The sequence below is a fragment of the Pseudorca crassidens genome, chromosome 15, assembly GCF_039906515.1.
Source record: "Pseudorca crassidens isolate mPseCra1 chromosome 15, mPseCra1.hap1, whole genome shotgun sequence".
NCBI classification, from domain to species: domain Eukaryota; kingdom Metazoa; phylum Chordata; class Mammalia; order Artiodactyla; family Delphinidae; genus Pseudorca; species Pseudorca crassidens.
Genome location: NC_090310.1, coordinates 24042401 through 24066966, shown reverse-complemented (window position 1 = coordinate 24066966; position 24566 = coordinate 24042401). Strand labels below are relative to the sequence as shown.

General features: G+C 49.4%; 1 protein-coding gene across 1 annotated transcript in view; it reads left to right on the top strand.

The window, feature by feature from the left end:
* The window catches only part of XYLT1 (xylosyltransferase 1), a 304486-nt gene that overhangs the window by 217462 nt on the left and 62458 nt on the right, over positions 1 to 24566 (top strand). Inside the window, exons 4-5 of the mRNA XM_067706537.1 lie at positions 4070 to 4242; positions 5184 to 5386. Coding sequence (XP_067562638.1) covers positions 4070 to 4242; positions 5184 to 5386 — 376 coding nt within the window. The remainder of the gene's footprint in view (positions 1 to 4069; positions 4243 to 5183; positions 5387 to 24566) is intronic.

Genomic DNA, 24566 nt, shown 5'->3' with positions numbered 1-24566 from the left:
TCCCCTTAGACACCAGCGGCCTTCACTCCCCGTACTGCTCTCCAGTGCAGCAGAGCGGGGGTGGCAGGAGCGGGGCTGGATTGGGGCCCCTACTCTCGCCTCTGTGCGCACTCGCTGTGTGACCGGGGGAAACGTGCTGACCTCTCTGAGTCTCGAGTATGACGTAGAATTCCTCCTGGAGCTAAGTAATGACCCACACAGAGCCCCCAGGACCGGCACTCAGATGACGTCAGCTCCTCTGGACCAGAGCAGCCCGTCTTCTCCAGAATGCATTCATTCACTCACTCATTCAACAACATGGCAAGAGACATCCAGGGCTGGAGAGCGTGGCTGTTCCCAAAGGCCTCATAAAGCTCACTTGCTGGGAACTCCAGATCATTGTTACCCAGAGGCCTTGGGGCAGGGGTGAGCAGTATTATCTGAGTGCCACCGGGAACTCCTACAGAGTGGACTTCCTGTGAAGCATCGTATCCACGTTTAAACCTTTGAAAAATCACCCAATGAAATCCAGGGAGAAAAAAGTGACACAAGTAGCCATTGTGTTTTTGTTTTGTTTTTTTTTTTCGGTACGCGGGCCTCTCACTGTTGTGGCCTCTCCCGTTGCGGAGCACAGGCTCCAGACGCCCAGGCTCAGTGGCCATGGCTCACGGCCCAGCTGCTCCGCGGCATGTGGGATCCTCCCGGACCGGGGCACGAACCCGTGTCCCCTGCATCGGCAGGCGGACTCCCAACCACTGCGCCACCAGGGAAGCCCAGTAGCCATTGTTTTTAAGCATCCCTCCCTTTGTTTGATAAAGAGTCTCCAAGGGAGGCGGAGAGAGGTTACAGCCAGCCCTGTGATAATTACGCTGCCTGTGGGCTGTGGTTGTGGGAAAGAGAATGTAAGCTTTTCTCATATGTCATTATCTTTTTACTTTGGATTCTCACATTCCTTAATCCATTCATAATCCATTTGTGAAAACAGCCTCACATCCCATGTGCTTTTGTGCTCAAGACTGTGTCCAGGACTGGCAAGTAGGAGGGTTTAAGGATTCTGGGTGGTTGGTTGGATGGATGGGTGGATGGATGACTAGGTTGTTGTGTGAGTGTTTAAAGGGACATGATCCTTCCAGGCACACCTCTCGTACGACCACCAGGAAGGCCCAGTGTATTTGCAAGTGGTTTGGAGAGATCAGAGGGTGGTTAGGATAACCTCTGCTCCCCAGCTTGTCTTCAACCAGAGCCAAGCTGTTAATTATCCCCAGGCTCGCAGCTACTGACTGAACAGTCAAGGAGACAAAGATGGTGGGGTATCAGGAGAGCCGGGGAAGTGGGCTCCGGAGCTTTGGGCTAAACTCTCTGCGGTCTCCTCTGTCCCTGTGGGCAGATTGTTCACTCCTCCCCCACCCTCCAAGAGCACACTTCTATCATAAAACAATTGAGCATTGCCTTCTGTTTTTCCCACTTGTCTGAGAGCTCCTCAAAGGCAAGGATTTTTTCCCCCAATTTTAATTTTCTAGTACCTAGCACAGTATGTGGCACGTAGTATAGGCTAAGTTAATATTGCGTGGATCAGTGAGTTGATCGTTAGATGTTTGGAAGAGTGGATGCGTGGATGGTTTGCTTGGAGGAGGATGGGTGAGTGGATGAATGGATGGTTGGGCTTTTTGGGGGAGGTGATAGGCCATTGAATGCTTTGCTAGGTGGGTAGTTAAATGGTTTGTTGGATGGGTGGTTGAATTTGGACGGATGGATGGATGGGTGGGTGGGTGGAGGGCGGATGAAAAGATGTAACCTTATTGACTACCTAGAGTCAGCCTCCCACATGATACAGGAATCCACCTTGCAATGCCTCTGACTTCCTCAAGTACATGCCGATCTACCTGCAATAACTAATTTACAAGATATTTCATTAACTAAGCAGAATTGTTATAAACATTTCCAAATTCTGGGTATGGTAATGTAGTGTATATTAGTGGTTAAGCACATAGGCTTTGGAAACAGACCTGGGTTTGAATCTCAGCGTAACTTAATTAAAGCAGTGTGACCTTGAACAGATAAATCGCTTGGCCTCGCTAAGCTGTGGTTTCCTCATTTGCAAAACGGAGATAAAGGCCCTACCTTTCAGGGTTGCTATAAGGATTAAATGAAATAATTAATGGTAAGGACTGCTGAATGCTCAAGAAGAGGTACTGTAATCGTTATGGTACCAAAATGTACCCACCTGTAACTTTTATTTTCACCAAAAACCAGATGTGTGCCAGATATTCTTACAGTGTTATGTATCCAATGACAAACATTCTGATACAGTCCCTCATCTTTTGGCGTTTATGTTCTAGTAGGGGGGTTCAGACAATAAACAAGGAAACAATTTCAGATGGTGTTAAATGCTATGCAGAAAATCGAAATAGGTCGAGGTGAAAGAGAGTGATGTGGTTGGTGGGGGCCGGGTGGCCTTATTGTGACCTGTGAACTAGTGACACGAAGATGTAGCCATACGAAGATCTAGGGAGAGTGTGTCCCAGGTGTCAGGAATGGCCAGTGGAAAGGTCCCAAGGCAGAGACGAGCTTGCTCAAGGAAAAGATAAAAGGCCAGGGGGCGAGGTAGATGGTAGGGGCGATCAAGGCCCAGGGGTGTGCAGTCATATCTGCGGGAAGCAGGTCCCACAGGCCGTGGACACGATACACGCTAATCTCATTCCGTCCTCTGGGACAACAAAGAAGGAGCCTCGCTCATTTGGTGGCCATTCAGCTTCCCAGTGGCAGCTGACAGGCTCCCAATCTCCTGACCTCCAGGCTAAACAGTCCTAGTTCTCAGCTTTCCCAGTTGACAGTCGGAGACACCTGCAGCTGCTACCCTGACAAGGTTCTGAGTCCCACAAACCTAGAACCCACAAGAAATCAGCTTAGACCCAAAGGAAATTCGGCTCAGGAAAACCAGGATATTTCTAGTTGGGCCTGTAATGAACTGAACCAGTAAGCTGTGTTCCTCCCTGAAACCTTGCCCCTGGAGCATTTGCAAGGGAAGAAAAGGAGAAAAGGTGTCTTTGAGGCTGCTTCCAGGAGAAAAGAGGTCTGGAATCATTTATTCAGGAGCCTCTGGTACAGGTTCTGGGCTTTCAAAGAAAAGGAAGCTCTGACCGCGGCTGATCTCCACCCGGGCTGATCCAGGAGCCCAGGTGGGTTCATGAGGACCTAGACCCCCTCCATCGCTCAGCAGTGCTTCCCTCTGTGTTGGCTTTCCTCTCCATGTGGGGACCAGAGGGCTCTGAGCATCTGCCAGTTTCATGGATTGCAAACGTCTCTCATCTAGTAGTTCCAACGAAAGTCCAGAATTCTGTCTTCTTAGCTGAACAGCTTGGTTAGGGCTGAACCATACCTACTGTGGCCAGAGAGAGGCGGTGTCCTGATTAACCAAGCTTCATCCCTGTGACCACCCCTGAAATCGACAATGGAGAGAGACCCTCTCCTTCCACACAGACTGAGAATTGAGGAGGGGGATGATGCCCCCCCAAATGTCAGATGATAAATTTCCCATTATGCAAGATGGATAACTTCTAGGGATCTGCTGTACAACATTGTGCTTATAGTCCACAGTACTATCCTGTCCGCTTAAAAATGTGTTAAGAGGGTAGATCTCATGTTATCTGTTCTTCTACAATTTTTTTAAAACGGATGCTCTTAGGAGGAGAAGGGAGAGTGTATTCTGGACAGGCAAAAACAGCATGTGTATCTTGCGTTTCCCAACTTGAAATTAACTGCTCCTTCCTCTGTGATTCAGAAATACAGCTCTTCCATCTCTCATCTCCTCCTGCCTTGTTCAGTAGTTTAATATGTGTACACATGTCTCCGTCCGTTCTTTTCAGCTTCCTGGGGATGGAAACCGTATCTTCAGGTCCTCAGGGTTCCTACTCCTGTTGTACCAGGACAGCGTAAGGGTCCAGGACTTGTTTGGTTAAGTTGAATCAGGTTTCAGGGCCCAATATGACTACTTTGCCCCTCAAATAGTTTCCGGGGAGAAGCATCAGAGAAACGCCCCCCGAGGGCGACCGAGCTCACCCCACCTCTGTGGTTTCTCGGGTTTTCCCAGGCAAAGCCAACAAGAACATTCAGTGGGATGAGGATTCGGTGGAGTATATGCTGGCCAACCGGGTCAGAATCGCCTTTGTCCTGGTGGTCCACGGCCGCGCCTCTCGGCAGCTGCAGCGCATGTTCAAGGCCATCTACCACAGAGACCACTTCTACTACATCCACGTGGACAAGGTGAGGACCGCCCTTTCTCTGCAGGTCTGTCTGCCTCTCTCCAAGCTGACCTCCCTGCTTCCCCCCAGAGCATTTGGTCTTGAAGTGCTGTGTGTGTGTGTGTGTGTGTGTGTGTGTGTGTGTGTGTGTGTGTGTGTTGGTTTCAAAGTTCCCAGCTGTGACTTTAGACTTTCTCCATAAACATTGTCATTCGTACCTCTTTTCCTCACTGTCCCACTGCCTGATGCAGTGCCTGTCGCTCTGTGAAGATAACTAACCCAGGGGTGGGCACACTGCTTCTGTAAGTGGCCAGAGAGCAAGTACTTCAGGCTTTGTGGGCCATACGCTGTGTCGCAGCTACTCAGCTGTGGCATTGTAGCATGAAAGCAGTCATAAAAAACATACGTAAATGGACGTGTGTGACTGTGTTTCAATAAAACTTTACAAAAAACCTGCAGCCAGCTTGCTGACCCCTGAGCATCTTGTTCCAGAGGTTTCTGTCGGTCTGCTGACGTGACATGACTAGGTCTTTGGTCAAGAAGGCAAAGGGGATGCCTATCCAAAAAGCTTGCTTCTTGCAGGCCTGTGAGAGGGTAATGGAGAAATTCTACCTCTTGAAATACTCATCAGGTCTAGATGCAGCTATATTTCTTAGCTTGTTAACCTCAGACCATATGTATCCATCTTGTAGAAAAATGCAGACTCCCAGGCACCCGCCTACACCTAGTGAACCAGTGGCTTAGAGGCGGGGCCAGGGAATCTGCATTTCAGATAGCTAAAGTAACATTTTAAAAATAATGAAGTTCAAATAGCAATGCAGAAAGACACCCTAGGCCTGAATCAGTTACTTGGCAAAGTTCAAAAGCCCTGTCAACTAGAAGGGAAGGGACAGAGAGGGGGCAAGGGACAGGTCTTAGTGTTTTCTGCGCTGCTGAATGTCACCCTTTCTCTCCTGGGAAAAGCGCTCTAATTACCTGCATCGCCAAGTGCTCCAGTTCGCCAGGCAGTACAGCAACGTCCGCGTCACCCCCTGGAGGATGGCCACCATCTGGGGGGGAGCCAGCCTGCTGTCCACGTACCTGCAGAGCATGCGGGACCTCCTGGAGATGACCGACTGGCCCTGGGACTTCTTCATCAACCTCAGCGCGGCTGACTACCCCATCAGGTAAGGCGGCCCGGCCCCAGGCCAGCCTGCTGTGGAGTCCTGCTTCCCCTGTCACAGCTGGGAAGCCAGAGGCAGAAGCAGCCTGCCTCCTGTCTGGAGAAGCCTTTGTGCCTCTGTGAGACGCTTATGCACTGTCTCCATGAGATCTCTCTGCACAGGGTCCACCCTGAGCCTGAGAATCATGTGAGCATTCGCTCATTCATCCACTCGTTCAACAGAGATTTCTTAAGTACATGGTTTTTCCAGCTCTGTTTGAGAACACACTGCAAAGGCCAAAACCTTTGCAGTGGGGGAGACAGCACATAAAATAAGTAAAATGGTACATCAGAAAAATAAGGCAGAGAGCAGCAAGATGAGAGTGGCCAGGAACGTCCTTCCCGAGAAGAATGGAAGACGCCGCTTGAGCCACCCAGACAGGGAGAGTGGTCCAGGAGGAGGGCGGAGCTGGTGCTGGGCCCTGGGGATGCCTGGTGTGTTCCAGGAACAACAGGGCTCAGCGTGGCTGGAACAGAGTAAGTGAGGGGAAAGTGGTAAGAGACAGAAGCCAGAGAGAAAACTGAGGTGAGATCATGGAGGTTCTAGAATTTGGCCATTACTCAAAGAAAGATGGGAATCGCTGGCATGTTTGGGGCAGAAGAGGGTCAAGGTCTGACTTACGTGTTAATCTGAAAGGGACAAAATGGAAGAAGGAGGAGTGCTGTGACGGCTCCGGCAGAATCACAGACAGGCGCCTCCGGGTTGGAGGCCCGTGGTGTGTTCACCTGGCTCCTCTCAGATTTTAACACATGAGTTGATTGCCCACATTTTAAAACTGGGAGATTGCAACTGAAACTCCAGATTTCTAGCTTCTCTTGAAGCCCTCCCACTGAACCTGCAGGCTGCTTGGCCACAATTGTGGGCAGCTGGCGGAACAGCCAGCAGCCCCTAGGCAGAGAGAAACTCAGATGCCACCAGGAAGGCCTGTCCCTTTGCACGAACATTGGTCTACTCTTTAAAAGAGACGTAAGCAAAGAAAACCCCTGGAGATCTGTAGAGGGGTAAAAAGGCAAGAAAATGAACTATATTTCCGATCAAGAAGGCAACTCTTTGCTTGACTGTGTCTTCCATCTTGATTTTTTTTTTTTTTTTTTTTTTTGCGGTACGCGGGCCTCTCACTGTTGTGGCCTCTCCTGTTGCGGAGCACAGGCTCCGGACGCGCAGGCTCAGCGGCCATGGCTCACGGGCCTAACCGCTCCACAGCATGTGGGATCTTCCTGGACCGGGGCACGAACCCGTGTCCCCTGCATTGGCAGGTGGACTCTCAACCACTGTGCCACCAAGGAAGCCCCCATCTTGATTTTTGACAAGGCTGAAAAGGAGAGGTGAACAGGATGAAGGGGAGAGGGCCTTCCTTCCTCTCCTGGCACTGGGTATAGCATTCCCAGAAGAGCTAGATAAAAGTTTTTGTCATTGTTGTTTAATATTCCTTTATCCGGGCAATTTTCAAACATGCACAAGAATATGAGACTAGTATAGTGACCCCCACGGCACCCAGTTTCAACTGTAATCAATTCACCTTGTTTCTATACAAGTACAGACTTTCACCCTCTTCCACCAACCCTTGGTGAAGCATTTCCAAGACGTCATACAATTGTATCTGTAAATATTTCAGTAAACATATCTAAAAGGTAAAGTCTCTCTTGGAATTTAACATCAATTTGATTATCACACCCCAAATATTAACAGTCATTCTTAATGCCATCAAATGTGGAGATCACATATTCCCAGGAGTTTGGGTTTTGAATCAAGATCATAGAAGATACAGGCATGGAGGGAAGACCTCTCTTTAAAACTAGCAATGGCTTCTGTCTCCTTTCCTGTGCCCCTTTCAGTCCTGGGCCTGGTGGCATCCCATCATCTGCTGGGAGAATCTGGACCTTGGAGGAGATCAGGGGAAAGCACAATCCTTGGTTAGTTGACGTAGGATACTCCTGGCACTCTTTGAACCTGAGGAAAATAATGGGGATTAGAAAGATACCAGTTTTCTTTTATTCATAGGGTGGCAGGAATACAAGGGGGTGATTATGAAGTATCTCTGGCAGACTTTTACTTACTTATTCATTCATTCAAACATTCATTCCACAAACATTTATTAAGCAACTACTATGTTGAGTACTACAAGCACTCCTTGGGCATTCAGTGGAGCATGGATCCTAGCTGGGAGGATAGAATTAGATAATCATGCAAGCGACACATCATAGTAGGTGTGAACAGACTGTAAAGAAAGGAAGATGGTGTGAGTGGAGGAGGGGCATAACCAGGGGGTCAGAATGGCAGCAGTTCTGAGCTGAGACCTGAAGGATAAGAAGGGATCGGCAGACAAATGGAAAACAGGAAGATCCTTCTAGACGAGGATTTCCCAACCTAGACACGAGTGACATCAGGCTGGATCATTCTGTGTCCTGGGGGCTGCCCTGCTCACTGCTGGCGTTTGGCAGTACCCCTGGCCTCTACCCACTAGATGCCAGCAGTGGGCCCCGCCCCCAGTCACTTGTGACAAGCACAGACATCTCCAGATGTTGTTCCCAGAGGAGCAAAATCGCCTCCAACTGAGAACCGTCTGAACAGCCTGGACTCGGGTCAGAGATGAACTAGTTGCCGTTGAGAAATTTAAACATGGCTGGAGTATAATAAACAAAACGGTGAGGAGAGGTGAGTGTAGAGAAGCACAAGGCATGGGTGAGTTAGAACATTCTCCCTCCACCTTCCAAATAAGGACCGCATTCAGAAATATCCCAGCATGCTGAGTGCAGCTGCTAGCGTGGCAGGCACTCCCATCAAGGGTCTAGGGTCTCACTCTCCCACCTCCGGACCTCCTGTGGAGGCCTCAGAGTTCATCTCAGCCTCGGTCGGGTGGTGACACTTGGCCAGAGATCTCAAGGGCAGGTGGGCCAGCCCATGGCCCTTCCCCGGAGAATCTCATCAGGTCTCAGTGCTGCCCCCCAGAGGCCCTCTGTTGATTTGCAAGTTGAAGCTGTAGCAGCGGCCACTTAGCCAGTTCACCTCGGCCAGGATGTCAGGATTTCTAGCATTTCATATGCAGGAGGATGAGTGCTCAGGCTTCCATCTGATGGCTCAAGGTTTGACTCTGAGTTCTGCCACCTTACGAGCGGGTGACCCTTGGCCAGTAAATTCAATCTTTGTGAAATCAGGTTATAACAATAGAACCGAGCAGAGTTTGGGCACTTAGAAAGCTCAGTAAATGTCAACTGTTAATTCCCATGCTGTCTCCAAGGCTGCACCTCATAATCTCCAAGAAAGATCCAGAAATCCTTTCTCAGACCGTGCGCCCCACCCATTTGGGGGTTCAGAGAAGGGAGTCGTCATTTTTTTAGCTTTAATGCTTCAGTTGTCTCGACATCTCTGTCAGTCTGTGTCTCCTCTGCCCCCCACGGCCCTCATTCCCATGCGCCCCACCCCAAGCTCTTCTGGCCACTCACGTTGCCAGCCTCGTGGCCAGAGGCACTTCACGCATCAGGCACTGCTGCTTCCTCTTGCTGTTGTTTTCGTAAAATCGCCCCACACAGAAACATATGAATTTTGCAGATGAATGGTTTTATCCTGGGCAACTCTGATAAGCTTTCACTTCCCATCTGCCGCTCCATCTGTAGCTTCCAAAACCATGACTTCTCCCCTCCCAGGAAGGATGAGCAAACTTAGGAGCCTTCTCGAAGGGGCGTGAGTGCCCAAGTCAGTAGCTTCTACGAGGCTCTGAAAACCTGGGGGGATATCCAAGGGCAGAGGCCACCTGTCATGGCTGCTCTGAGCTGTTTGTGACTTGACATCGCCTGCCTGGTCTGCTGCCTAGTTCTGACTGCTGGCCAGACTCATTGGTCTTCACTGGCCAGTAGCCTCGATGAGACCGTGGACACAGACAGCCTGACTGCAGAATCTTCCACCACCGGCCGGCCGTGTGAATTGGTACCATCAGCTTCAGCCTTCTGCATCTCAGCGTCAGCACCTAAAAGGGGGCACAGTATCAGTACCTACTTCATAGGACAGTTAGGAGGATTAGAGGACATGTTGCATGTCAAGGGCTGAACACAGTGCCTGACACAGAAAGTGCTCGTTAAATGCAGGCTGTTATTATTATAGTGGTGGAGTAGCGTGGACCCCATGGGCTGGACTTCACCGTCAACTGAGTTGCTTTCCTTTTTCCCTTCACTCGTGAGAAGACCAGGAAAATATTTCTTGAACATCTCTTTCAAAAGTGGGAAAATCAAAGTTAGACTTGAAGCCTAAAATGTTTCAAGAGAAGCAGGATAGAACCAACTCGTCTATGAATGGGAAGACTGTTCTCATGTTTGGAATATGCAAGCGAAGTGTGTTTAAGAATCCAGGTCTTTCTCCTTCGCCGTTGATGTGACCGCCTGGCCCACGTAGGCTCTGGTTGGAGATGTTTACGTATCCAGCGTGTGAATGCAAATGGATGCTTTCAAGCACTGAGACCCTGCTAGGTCTGGAATCCTCAAAGGACATGATGGTTTTATTCAATATGTTCTATGTACTGAGTAAGGCTGGACACTGCGCTAGCATTCTTCGGTTAGATGGGCCACAGGAAGGGATGAAACCCTAAAGCATTGCGCCGTTGGTCTGCGTGGTTTGGGCCAGTAGCAACAGACCCCACACAGTCTGTCACTGGGCTCTGTGTCCCAGAGCAAATCAGATGCAAAGGCCGAGTGTGTCCACGGCCCCTCTGGGGCTCATATTCTGTCTGTGGTGTATGTGTGCATGCGTGGGTGCATGCATGCATGTGTGTAGGTGTGTGCGAGCATGTGGTAGGGGAAAACAGTATTTCAGTTTTTCAAGCTAAACCCAGGATTTACTAATTCTGCCTCTTGGGGATCCACAGCAACAAGGTCTAACCTAGCGGGACCTACCATGTGGATATTTAAGCTACACTTGACCTAGACCCAAACCTCTCTCTTGACATACCACCAGGGACCCAGAGCAGGAACCTAAGAGGTTTTCTGCAGCTCCTCAGCAGGAAAGGCCAGCTCGTACAGACAGGAAGCAGGTGTCCTGGCTTCTTTGCAGCGTCCCCAAGACCAGGGTCTCCATGGCACTGATCAAGCAAGACTAGAGCCCAGATCCAGCAGCTGTTTCCTGTGTACCTACTGTGTGCCAGGCCCTCTGCTGGGACCTTTAACACGTGTGTGTCTTAATCCTCATCCCTTAAAACATGACTTCTGGTGTGTAAAAACGTTTAAAGAGGTTAGTATTCAAACAGAACTTCTAGTGAACCTTGCAGAAAAGTTAAGCCCTTGATAATATTCGGCACGGAGCCTGGTCGCCCTGGGATCTGGGCAGAGGACTCAGGCATCTGTGCACAGCCGATCCCCTGCTTTTCATTCCTCTAGTCAGTTCAGTGATTCTCGAGTGGGTCACGGAAATCCTGTTGTTAACAGCAAATGCAACCACAGCAAATGCACTTACAGCACTTAGTACATCCCCGGCGTGATTCTAAGTGCTATCCATGGTCCTGACAGCAGTTCCATGAAGTACATACATACTTTGGGGATCCCATTTTTCAGATGAAGAAACTGAGGCACAAAGATGTTAAGGGACTTGACCACAAGGTTACAGCCAGTGATCTTTTTTTTAAATTGAGGCAAAATTCACTTAACATTAAATTAAGCATTTTAAAGTGCTCAATCCAGTGGCTTTTAGTACATGCACAATGCTGTGCACCCTAGAACCTCCATCTAGTTCCAAAACAATTTCATCACCCCAAGAGGAAACTCCATCCCGCCCCATTCACCTCCCCCCATGAGCCCCTGTCAATCTCTAATCTGCCTCTCTGGGTTTGCCTACTCTGTATATTTCATATCAATGAAATCGTACAGTGTGTGATGTTTTGTGCCTGGCTTCTTTCACTTAGGATAATATTTTCATGGTTTACCCACCTTGTAGTATGTGCCAGTATTTCATCTTTTTTATGGCTGAATACTATTCCATCGTGTGGCTATACCACGATTTGTTTGCCCACTCATCAGGCGGTAGAGCCGGGATTCTTAAGAGCTCCCCGAAAGCCGTGTCTTTTGGCCAGCCTGGATTGTGCCGTATGTCCTGAGGTGAAGACCTCATCAGGTTGAAGAAGATGCAGGTCCATCACGTGGGACTCTGCACAGCATTGGTACTTAGGGACTTTTGTTGACTGATCCCTGATGATGCTGGGGTCGGGGTAGGGGTGCTGATCTGATGCACCGCCGTCCACAGAAGCCTGGTAACCTTTCCCATTCAGCCTGGCCCACCTCTGCCTGGTTCTAGCAGAAAAGCTTCCAGTGATTCCGGTTGGCTGAGGCAGATTTGAGGTTGAAGATGGAAAGATGGAGGCTTAGGGTCAGAGCTCTAAGCTTCCCTTTTTCCCTTCCTCCTTCTTTCACCGTCCAAGCCCCTTCTGAAGGCAGCCTGGGGGTGTCCTGGGGAGGAAAGAGTTCAGGCCTGCCTGTGAGGCCAGCTGAAAATGGTCTCGCAGATGAGATCAGGAGACAGGGCTCCTCTGACTTCACTCAGTCATGCAACAGATAATTATTGAGCACCTACTATGTGCCAGACACTGTGCTGGGTACCAGGTGTTCAACGGGAAAGAAGAACATGGTCAGTCCCTGCCCTCATCCTAGTGGTCAAGGGTGCAGACTTAAGCCAGACCAACTGAGCTTGAATCCCAGCTCTTCTGTTTACTAGCTGTGTGAAATTGAACTTGAGAAAAATCGCTTAATATCTCTGGGCCTCAGTTACGTCATCTGTAAAATGGGTGCAATAACAGTACCACTCCCACACGGTTGTTAGAGAATGAAACGAGTTAACGTGTGTAATGTGCTTAGTAAGTACTTGGTAAGTACTGTCTGTGTGGCAGCCATTGTTATTGATGGGAGAAGACACATTAACCAGAATGATCACACGAGTGAACACGTGGTCACAAAGTGAGGCAAGTATTCTGAAAGGAAGGAGCGATATAAGAGCACTTAGCAAGCAAAGCTCACCTGGACCAGGGAGCCTGGGGTGGCCTCCCTGAGGACGCAGCACGTGAACTGAGGTGTGCGAGATGGGTTGGGCTTAGCTAGCGGAAGTGTGCAAGATGATTCTGGGGTAGTGTTCCAGGAAAGGGGATGGCATGGGCAAAGGCCTGGTGGGAGGAGGGATGCTGGCATGCCTGAGGAGCTAAAAGAAGGCTGACGTGGCTGAAACACAGCGAGCCAGGGGTTGCCTTACTACCAGGGAGGATGGTCCAGCCAGTTCCTGCAGGGACTTTTGATCACCTGTCCGGTGGTTGAATCCTTAGCCCATGAGCTGTGTGGTTTCAGCGTGAAGTAACCTTATTTACAATGTGGAGGGATCACTTTGGCTACTGTGAGACAAGAGTGGGGAGGGGACGGAGCAGGAAAGGGGAGACCAGTGAGGAAGGATGGGGGCTGCAGCTGCTGACCTAGAACCACATTCAGGGAGCCCCCTTCTCCCTGCACCTCCGGCAGGGGCCAGAGTCCTGTAAGCCATCGTGAGCTTCCTGAATCCAAGCAGCAGCTCAGCCTTTGAGGCACAGAGTCAGGCCGCCTCCTGTGTGGCGCTCAGGCCCCCCCATCTGCACGGAACAGCCCCATTCTCAGGAGACCCGTAGAGCAGGGCTGGTGCAGAGGACCCAGGACGCCTGGGGGCCTGAGGCCAGAGTTTCAGAAGAGGACTGAGTGTGAGGCAGGAGGGGACAGCTAAGGACTGAGAAAGAAAGTGGCTCGAGACCCCTCTTTGTTCATTTGGTTTTAATTGTGATAAAACATGCGTAACATAAAATTTACCATTTTGAAGTGTACAGTTCAATGGTTAAGTACATTTACATGGTTATGCAACCAAGCTCCAGAACTCTTCATCTTGCAAAGCTGAAACTCCACACCCATTAAGCAAAACCCCCATCGCCCCTCCCCCAGGCCCTGGCAACCAGCATTCTCTTTTCTGTTTCTGTGGATTTGACTGCTTTAGGTACCTCATGGAAATGGAATCAGACAGTATTTGTCTTTTTGTGACTGGTTTATTTCTTATTCTTTTTAAGGAACATAAACTCCCAAAACAAGGGCCCTGGAACCCTTGGAAGCTTTCAGTAGCTGGTACAACTCTCAGTAGACCCATGAGGTTAGCTACAGGCAGTTGTCTCCCCACAGGATCATAGCCCTCAAATGATTATTCTAGAACTTCTTCCCAGCCCACATCAGTCCCCCTTCTCATTCCCCATCCTTCTGAATAAGACCACCGGTTCACCAGCAGCTGGAAACCTGTGTGCCTTCCATCTCACCACTCCATGGGGGCCTGCATATTCTCATTCTAACCCTGATATCTTTCTCATGTGTGTTTCCACCTATGATTCTTCTATCTCGGCCCAATTCAGACCCTCATTGCTTCACACCTGGGCCTTCAGAGTTCCCCAAGAGGACATAGTCTGAGCCAGACTCTGAAAACAGGCTAGAGCTTCTCCAGGGCCGTTCGGAAAAGCAGCGGCCACTACCCTCTCTGGGAGCAGCTTGCAGGATATAATCATTTATTTACTCAAGCAAGTGTGCAGTTCACTTACCGACTGGGTGTTGAGCCAGGGTGAGTGCCAGACACTGTGCTAGGGACTGGGAGGTGCAGCAGAGGAACGGACTCGCTCATTCACTGAGGGGGTTTACAATCTATGGGAGAAATGGTGATGACTTCAGTAAAGTCATGTTGGGGTGCCGTGATGGGGAATAAGAAGGGGGTCCTACTTTAAGGAGCATGGTCAGGGAAGATGAGATGCTTTTAAAGAGTGCTGTTTAAGCCAACTCCTGAAATGGGGCCCACTGTGCAAAAGAGGGAGTGGAGGTACCAGGTGAAGGGGAACAGCACATGCAAGGGCCCTGAGGCAGGGAAGAGCCCAGCGCGTCCAGGAACTAAGGAGAAGAGAAGTAGGTGGAGCAGAGTGATGGAGGCAGGGGGTGGAGCAAGGTGAGTTTGGAGAAACACACGAGCCCTCTGACTCCTCCTTCTGCCCACCTGCCTCTGCTCTCCGTGCCCTTAGCCTGTGTCGTGGGTTCCTCAGGCTGCTGTACGAAATGACCACTAACTGGGTATCTTAAAACAACAGAGATTTATTCTCTCACAGTTCTGGAGGCTCAAAGTCTGAAATCAAGGTTTCTGCAGGCCCGCGTTTCCTCTGCTGGCTGGAAGGGGAAACATTTCTTGCCTCTTCCTAGTTGCTGGTGGTCACCGTCAGCCCTTGGTGTTCCTTGCCTGGTAGACGCGTCACTTCAATCTCTACCCCCATCTTCATTTGGCCTTCTTCCCTGTATGTCTGTCTCTCTTCTCATGACCTTTTTATAAGGACACCAGTCATTGGAGTTAGGGCCCACCCTAGTCATCTTAACTAATTACATCTACAAAAATCCTATTTCCAAATAAGGTCACCTTCTGAAGTTCCAAGTGGATATGAATTTGGGGAGGGGAGACACCCTTAAACCCGGTACAGCCTCCCTCCGCCCCTTGCTGGGCCTGCCCGCAGCTTCTCTGCGGGAGGGGACGGTGCTGTCCTTGGTCTCCAGCAGCATCTGGAGTGGGCATTGCTGGGAGCCCCCTCTGAAGGCAGCTCTGTCAAGGAACCCATCCTCTCAGCCCTGTGTGGGGATGGAGCTGACGTTCTCCAGTTCCTTCATTCAATAATCATTTCCCGAGCACCTACCAACCTCTGGACCCTGGGGGACAGCAGACAGCAGGACAGACAGGGTCCCTGCCACGGGGAGCATGGCATCCCGTGACACGGTTCTCAATGAGGGAAAATCAGAGTTCTGTGTGATTCCCGGAAATTTCCTCTAAAATATCTTTCAAGTATCAGGTTCTTTAAAATATTAGGACTCCAACCCAGACCAGTTGAATATAAATTCCTTACGGGAAGCAAGAATCTATCTCTTTTTTAAAGCTCCCCAGGGGATTGGAATACACAGAGAGAGTTGCAGATCATTGGTCTGGGGGAGACATAGACATTCATCCCTTAATTACAGTAATAAATAGCAAGGTGAGTGCTAGGGTGGAAAATATGTTAACCTCACTACTTCGTGGGAGGTCATATTTGGGAGCCCGACACCAGATCTCTGGATGCGACCAGCTCTCTTGTTGGCTGCTTTCTCAGCATCCAGCCACTTTTATTCTTTGGGTGATCAGAGATGCGCATCCTCTTTCCTGAGACCCCAAAACCCACGTGGACACCATCCAAGGAAAGCTCCGCCCAGATAATGTGTGAGTCGGAAAGGGAGTATCCACTCAGGCTGTTGGTCACGAGGGAACTGGAAAAACATGCCAGTAATTATGCCGTTAACAGTTCTGTTTGCATCGAGTAGCAAAATAATCATTTCCTCAGCCCTGTTATTTTCCAGCCTGACGGGTCGCACTCCTGCCTTTGCAGAAACTCAGTCTGCTTTCCCCTTGCTGGCCCGTCTGGGTCTCCTGAGCTGTACTTTCGGTTGGACAGCTCTTCAGCCTTTCTGGAGGTGAGGACCGACCCAGAGCATCCCCTGGACAGAGGGAGGCTGGAGTTCTCATGGGACACAGATGAAAAGCACCGAGACTCCTCAGAAGGTCAAGGTAGAACACTGTGTTGGCTAAAATAGGTAAGGAAGGACATTCCTGGGAGGATGTAGGGAGTTCACATAATCGGTACAGAAGGTGGCAGAACACAAGGCAAGAATGACATGACGTTTTTCACCCAAGGGATACCGCCATTTGGCTTAAATACTTCCCAGCCATATCGTATGTTTGCTGTTTTTGTTTTCCCTTCTTTCATTACTGAGAAAAGTTCAGTCCTGGGGAAAGGAGGTGGATGGTTTTATCTTGAGTCATGTGTCCTGGCTTTGGCCAGCAGGGCAGAGCACTTCAGACATTCCTTCCTTCCTTCATCCATCGCACGCTTATTGACACCCTACTGGATGCCAGGCAGTGCTCTAGACCTGCGCTGTCCAGTAGAACTTACTGTGCTGATGTCCAAGTGCAGTAGCCACCAGCCACATGTGGCTACTGAGAGCTTGAAATGTGCTTTGTGGGACCAAGGAACCAAATCTTCAGTGTGATTTGATTTTAATTTAAATGTAAACAAATAACATATTAAGCAGCACCGTCCTTGATGCTCGAGATGGAGTAGTAAAGAGAATGATTTTAAAAACTCCTGCCCTTGTGGACCTTGTCGTGGGGCAGGAATACTTCCACTAGAGAGAATTGCACTGCTGTTAGCAAACAAGAGAGAGTGGATGCTACCAGCTCAGAAACAAATGTGATCTCTATGCTCTGCCAGTTTGATGGTCTCACCACATCCCAGACTGACCATGCCATGAATTTTGTAAGGTATTTTCTTCCTAGCTCCTCCCTCCTCAGATCTCATAGTTCTTCCTCTTGGCAAAAGCTCTCTACGTGTCCATTGATGGGACATTTCCAGCCCTAGGCATCTTCCTGTCCAGTGCATTGAGCATGTTTGCATCTCGGGAAAGTTTCAATGATGTGGCTTGTCCACCAGTGGCAAAGAGCAGGGATGCTGTGCACTCTGGGATGCTCTAAGCACATCCAAGTGCACCCTGGGAATTTGAGTGTGAGCCCAGGTGGCCCACAATGTGGGCGATCAGCACTGCAGAGCCTGTTATTCTTCCCCTGCCTCCCCCTCACATGTAACTGCAGATGGAGATTATCCTCAAGGGCATTGTAGAGGAACAGCATGTCTTAAAAGGTCAAGTGGGATAAAGGAGGGGAGTTTCTACCCCTTTTTATTGATGATAGCAGAGATTTAGATGAACATGGGCCCAATGGACAGGGTTAAGTTCCAGTTGTTGGGTGGATAGATGGAAACTCTGTGCGTTTCATCATCATCATCATTCATTTCCTTCCTCCCACTTGCTGCCACTTTGAATCATTGCCCAGCACGGAGAATGGTCACTAGTGGACTCTCAGAATAGTTGCCCGGGGAAGCCCTTCACGATCTGCCAGGCTGCAGTGGTTGATAATATTCGCTAGCATTTCATGAGTCTAGTCGGCCCCTGTATCCACAGGTCCACAGCCAGGTGGTTTGGTTGTGGAGCCCGCAGTTATGGAGGGCCGACTGGAAGAGACTCAGCATCCTCGGATTTTGGTAGGTGCGCAGTGGGTCCTGGGACCAGTCCCCTGCCTATGCTGAAGGATGGCTGTATTCACCATATGTGGCATCCTGAGCCAGAAGATTTCCATGTGTTACCTAAAGTCACAGAAACCCCAGAAGGTAGAGGCTATGTCTGCATCCCATTTTACAGATGAAGAAACCGAGGCCGAGAGAAGTTAAGGAATTTGCCCTGTGCCTCACAACTGGTGGGGGTCAGAACCAAGATTCACTCATGCTTCCGGGGGAAAAAGGAAAAATAACCTGAGTTCTTCACCAATAGGTCGTATTGCACCCACTGAGCTGTTGTGGACCAAAGCTCTCCTGCTCATTCCTTCCCCATCTAAACCCTCGTTCTCTTCATCTGGAAGAGAATCCGGGTGGCAAAGATGTCCAATAACCAAGAGAGGAGCAGTGCACATCAGAACCTGAATCCAGAGCCACCAGCATTCCGCCGTCATTTTCTGTTTTGGTCCCCACAGCATCCCCAGGGGGCTGGCACGGAGAAGGGCACTGAGGCTCAGTGGGTTTGAGTGACTTGCCTAAGGTCACACAGCTTGGCAGTGGCCCAGCCTGGGTTTGAAGGCGGGTGCAGGTGACTCGCAAATGCAACCTCTTTCGGCTTTGCGCAGCTGCCCCACTGTGAGGCTGGCCGGCGGTGGACCCCAGGGGAAAAAGCCAGTCACAACAGCGCAAACCGCACCACGTGACCATCATGGCTCGTGTGCTCCCATTTCCACACTTGTGGGCTGTCTCCCTCTGGCTGATGGAAGATCGGGCTTTACCAGTTGTGTTTGCTGTAAGCGTGGACGGAGGAACCAGCTGTTCTGCATTAGCTGGGAACGCCTAGCTTTCAAATTCCTTGATAATCCTGTCCCTTTTGATCTCAGACCGTCCAGACCCCTCCCCAAACTGCCAAACTGCAGTGCTGAAGGAATTCTCACTCGTTTAAACCTTAGCCTCAAGCAGTGTAATTAAGAACGAATGGCTGCCATCCCTCCAAACGTGCACAGTTGTTCCATTGCAGAATCGAAACGATGCTGGCGTGTTCTGCGCCATCACTCGCTCCACGAGGGCACGTGAGTGAGCACGCAGTGTCATCCTGACCTGGATTTGAATCCTCTCTCCATCCCCTTCCACCTGCATGATCTCAAGACAGGTGAATCCAACCTTCCTGAGTCTCGATTTTCTCACCTGTAAGAGGGAGATGATAGTGTTACCAATGGCCAGGTGGGAATCCAAGGTCTGCCTGAGGTCCAGCTCTGCAAGCTGTCTGATATGCAACCAGGCGTGGGCACAAAGGCTCGGGCCTGGCACCCACGTGCGTCCTCGTGTTCATCTCTCGCACCGTCTAAACGTTGGGCCCAGGATGCTCAGCCATGGTGACGGCACTGAGGAGACAGAGATGTCCGGGTCCGCCAGGGAGACCACCTGGTTCCATGAACGGAGGAGGCAGAAGAAGAAAGCATGACTGATTCAGGCCCCAAGTGTTCAGATGCAGCCTAGGTTTGAGGCAAGAAACATGAGAAAAAGTAGTGAAATCCAGGTAGGGGCTTTCACCAAACAGTAACCCAGCCCACTAGTAACCATGCCCAAGCAATCTCTCCGGCCCTGAGTAATCATACCGTCAGTTCCTCTCCCTTCGGGTAAACCTAAGGAGATGGGCAGAGGAGGGCCTGATATGCAAAGCAAGGCCGGAGCCCCCTCCCCACCACACTTTCCTCCTAGGGTCATTATAAAAATGAGAGATAGTAAAATACAGGGCCCAGTGCAGAGTTGGGCATTTATTACAAGTTCCGAGAAAATGGGTCTCTTATTGTTCTTCTTATGATAGCTAGAAATCCTGGACAGTTATTCATTCTGCACCAAAATCATGGTCTGGCCTTTTTTTTTTTTTTTTTTTTTTTGTTAAAAGCTTGTTTTTTATTTTTGTTTTTTTTTTAAATGTATTTATTTATTTATTTATGGCTGTGTTGGGTCTTCGTTTCTGTGCGAGGGCTTTCTCTAGTTGTGGCAAGCGGGGGCCACTCTTCATCGTGGTGCGCAGGCCTCTCATTATCGTGGCCTCTCTTGTTGCGGAGCACAGGCTTCAGACGCTCAGGCTCAGTAATTGTGGCTCACGGGCCCAGTTGCTCCGCGGCATGTGGGATCTTCCCAGACCAGGGCTCGAACCCGTGTCCCCTGCATTGGCAGGCAGATTCTGAACCACTGCGCCACCAGGGAAGCCCTGGTCTGGCCTTCTTTTGTGGTCAGTCTGTAGTTGAGCAGCCCGGCCCCCATTGCCCCTCCCTGATGCAAGGCTGTTTGAAAAGAGCCTTGGTGTTGATCAGCCTGCTTGACTGCAATGGGCTGAAGCAACACTCTTGAGTCATCGCAGCTGCAATCTCCCTGAAGGTTCAAGTTGGAACCTTCCTCCAAAGTTCTACCTTAGACCTCCTCTTCAACCTCACTTCCCCCACCCCATCACCAGGCTCAAACGATCTGTCCCTGACCAACCTGGTGGCCACTATAAGGCTCCCAGGCAGTTTCTGAACGTGTCAGATGTCAGCTCTGACATCTGGGTGGGTCCCAGCCTGGGAAATAGTCACGGAGTAGATGCCAAGGCAGAGAGCAGAGTCGCAAGCCTCCTCCCTCACACTCTTGTCCATCTGAAGAGAAACAGCCCCACTGAGGCCAGATTGGACATCTAACCCGGATTCCGGCCCTGGCCCAGTGACCATAACACTGCTTAGTCGGAAAGTGGAGAGTGGGAAAGAGGAGGCCGTTTGGTGGTGCTGGCCAGCCTTCCCAGGGTAGGGCCCGAGTGGAATCCCACATCAGTGTTTTGTTCCCTCATGGAGGAGGGATGGAAATTGTGTCCCCAAGAGCCGCCGGCTGTCTCCTGTGTCCTTTCCTCCCCCAAGAGAAGGAGTGTCCTCGGTGCAGTTTAATTGTGTTCATCAGGCAACATTACTTGGCAAACCCAGCCAGGGGCACAAACGTTGCCACTCCTTTCTGCGCATAAATGTGCTCTTTGAGATGCTGGAATGTGGTTTAAGGCCAAGCAGTTTTTTATTACAGAGTCAATCTTTGTTTAAAACTTTGCCGCCCTGGGGAAGTTTCTAACAAGTTACTTTAAACAATGCATTCTCTGAACACCTACAGCTAAATGGTCCCATTAATCCAAATTGCTCTGCCGGGATGCGGTGCAGCAGAGGGCAGTGTCCGAGGTGGGCTTCACTGAGAGCGACGGCTGCAGAGCCGAGGTGCGGCTTGTCGTGAATTGATCTGCCAGGAGGTGCCCGCTCCCCCAGTGTCCCCGCCTCTGTTCATCCAGCCCCAAGCGTGCGCAGGGTGCTGTGCTAGTGCCTGTGGTCTCACTTCATCCCTCAGCTACCTGGTGAGGCAGGACCTCATCACCCCCATTTGAGAGACAAGAGATGTGAGGACTCATCCAAGGTCACTCATCTACTGAGAGATGGAGCTCAGGCTTCAACCCACTTGTCCTTAACCACAAGCCGGGGCTTCCCGAGTCTTAGCCGCAGTAAGCCAGATGAGTTAAAGGAGTACGCAGTTGAGTTTTTGAAAATGGCAGTATTTATCTATATTAACACGTGTAAGGAAAAACTAGCATGCTCCAGCTTTCTGAAGTTGAAGTTTTCTTTTTAAAAAAATAGTTGATCTAAATAAGAAAATATTAATAAAGCAAAATACAAGGGGTGAGTGGTTCTTCGAGTATTCAACAAACATTTATTGAGTGTCTACTATGTATGCCAGGCACTTTTCTGGGGGCTGGGATACAACAATAAATAAAGCATATTCATGGTGTGCCCACCACCCCACCCGGTGCCGATGAGAGAAAGAGACAATAGATAAGAGAATGGGTCATGTGTAGAGTGGAAATATGTCTGAGGAAAATTACAGCATCGGAAAGAGAAGGGAGGGTGGGCCAGGAAGGCGCTTTGATAAGGTGGATATGCCAAAACGTTGTGAGAAAAATGTATGAATGACCAAAAAAGGAGGAACAGCATAATGGCAGGGGTCAGCAAACGTTTTTATTAAGGGCCGGATAGTAAATAAAATATTTATTATTTTTAGGTTAGGTTTTGCAAGCTGTATGGTCTCTGTCACAATGACACAGTTCTACCACTGCAGCAATAAGGTAGCCGTAGACAGGATGTAAACAAATGGGCATGGCAGTGTTCCAGGAAAACTTTATATATGAAAACATGTGTTGGGCCATAGTTCACAGACCCCTGCACTAGACCATTCTGCCAGATCTCCCACATTCAGATAATGGCCCTGCCCAGAACACACCTGTCTCAGCCTTTGCAGATTTAGTTCCCTGTCCACCCACCCATCTTCCCAGGCAGGCCTTTCCTGCATTATCTCAGATGAGTCTGTCACCCAAGGTGCCAACGTTGATGGACTCCTTGCTTCAACTTTCAGGACCCTGGATAGAGAAAGGGTGGTGGAGATCGCCAGGGTCTTCTGGTCAACATCCTCTGGAGTCTGGCCTGGACCCCCACCCAGCCGTGGGTGGCTGAACTTGACATAAAACAACAGTCTTCTTCTACTTTATTTTTCCCCAACCTGCATGGCTTACCAGTACTGAAGTTGAGCTAGAAAGAAGCACATGAAATCCAGCTCACCCGTCAGTGTTGCCTGGCCCTGGTCATTTGTTCACAGAGGGGCCTACAGGACTGTAGGCCTATCCAGCCCTTCATAGTATGTGTCAACCAGAGCAAATTGGATGTTCTTACCACTCAGCTTTCTCTGCATAAGCCTGTCAGAAATAGCTGGTGCCCCTTAGCACTTAAATCACCCTGCGCTACCTACCTCAATCTGAATCAAAAAGGTTAATGACATTGAATCCTGAGACTCATTGATTTCAGGATGTACCCCAGCTTCCCGCTTCCCCTCAAAGCACAAGACTCGTTTGTCTTTCCTTGGCTGCTCAGGCAAGTTGCTGACTAATGCCCTGAAGCCAGCTAATTCTCAAAGATTTCCCAGAGTGACTGGACGCCTGTTCCTGTAGTGCTTTCTGTAAATCTGGTTGATTTTGTGTGTCTGGTTCCCCACCATCTTTCTGCCTGGATGTGTCTGGGCTCCCTGTCTGTAATTTGTCCCATGAGTCTGCTACAGGTTGCAGTGTTGATCTGACAAGAGAGAGATGAATTTTTAACCAAGGTGATGACCGCAAAGTACACTCTAATGAAATATCAGCTTTAGTTCCTCACTATTTATTTTTATTGAAGTATAGTTGATTTACAGTGTTGTGTTAGTTTCAGGTGTACAGTAAAGTGATTCAGGTATACACATACATATAAGTTCCTCACTGTTGATTGATTGATCCTTTCATATAGTCAATCTGTTGACTGACTAGTCAGCACATGCTTAGCGGGAACATACAATGTGCCAGACATTTGCTAGGATCTGCAGTTACAGCCACCAACAGGGTAGTTAACATTCCTGTCTTCATAGATTAGCATTAAATAATTATATCCTTATGACATTGTTAGGACAGAAGTTCACATACATATAATATAGGAAGCCAACATGTATATAACCTTTTCTCTTCTAGGGAATCAGAGAAAGCTTCCCTGGAAAAGTGTTCTTAAACTGAGAGAAGTAGAGAAAGAACTAATTGGGTGAAGAAAAAAAAAATAGGGGCCAAGTATTCCAGGCAGAGAGGGCTGTGTGTGCAAAGGCCCTGAGGCATGAGGGAACATGGCCCATGCAGCAAGTTGAGAGTGTTAGGTGGACAGGGTATGGTAAGGGGATAAGCCAATAGAATGAGGCTGAAGAGGTAGGCTGACCCAGATGCTGTGGGACCCTGAGGGCCATGTTAAGAAGCCCCAGTTTATCCTAAAAGCATCAGGTTACCTGTGAAAAGTTTTTTATTGGAAAGCACCATGATGAGATTGCTTTAGTTCTTAATCAATTGCTTGGCGGTGGGGAAAAAAAAGGAAGGAAAAAAAGTAGAGAGCTATACCAGGCTGCTGGAAGAGGGGAAATACAATAGCTAATATTTTCTGCTAGTGGATATATACATTATAGCTCAGGTAATTATTTTCCATCAGGCCAGTCCCCTCTGTTGTTTCGGTACAGTTATTTTTCTCTCTTTGTTGGGCCTTTCTGCCCCACTCGGGTTTCTTAGTCCCCAGACCCCTGGGATTCCTGTAGGGACACTGTAACCTGGAGCCAGACCCAGAAACCTTTCTCATCTCTTGTTTGGCAGAAATTTTCCAGGACTGAGGCCATGGGAAGTGTAGCAAAGGGATCCGAGTGTACACTTGCAGAGTCAGCAGAGTCTGAAGCCAGCCTATCCCATTTACTGGTCATGAAACCTTGGACAAGTTGCTCATCCTTTCCATACCCTGGTTTTCTCATCTGTCACATGGGAACCATCAGTCACCTACCTCAGCCTTCGCCGTGGGGATGAAGCTGTGAAATGTGAAGTGCTTGCCTGGCACAGAGAAAGTGCTCAATCAATAAATGATGACGATAGGGTGACAAGAGGGTAAACCCACTAGGTTGACAGTTTTTCAAGTGCAGAAACAACATCTGTTTCACTTAGCTTGTGTCTCCGGTGCCGGGGGCAGTGCCTGGCACATAGTAGGAGCTCAGTAAGTCCTTACTGAAGTAAGAAATCAGGGAGCAAATGGACCCATGGCCGTCCCATGTAACACCACTGGGGCTGCAGTGCCGGTTGCCATTTATTCCCAAGTGGTGGAAGACTTGCTTATCCTTTATTGCATGTTTTTTACTTCCATGATTATTAAAAGCATCTCAGTTTTTTCCTAGATTGAAGACCAGTGGAAAGGTTTTTGTCTTTACTTATTTCTTTCCACCAGAGGCATTTTCAGATCTCTCCGCCATTAAAATGGAAAACATTCCAAAGAGCCAGAGAGTCAATTTCAGAAGAGCGATGAGCCATGGTGGGTTCTCGTAAATCCTAAAGTTGGCTCAGCCACTTCTCCCCTTAACTGGAGGTGCCGGCACAGATAGAGAGGAGCCCCATCTGGGGGCCCAGCAGGCCAAGGG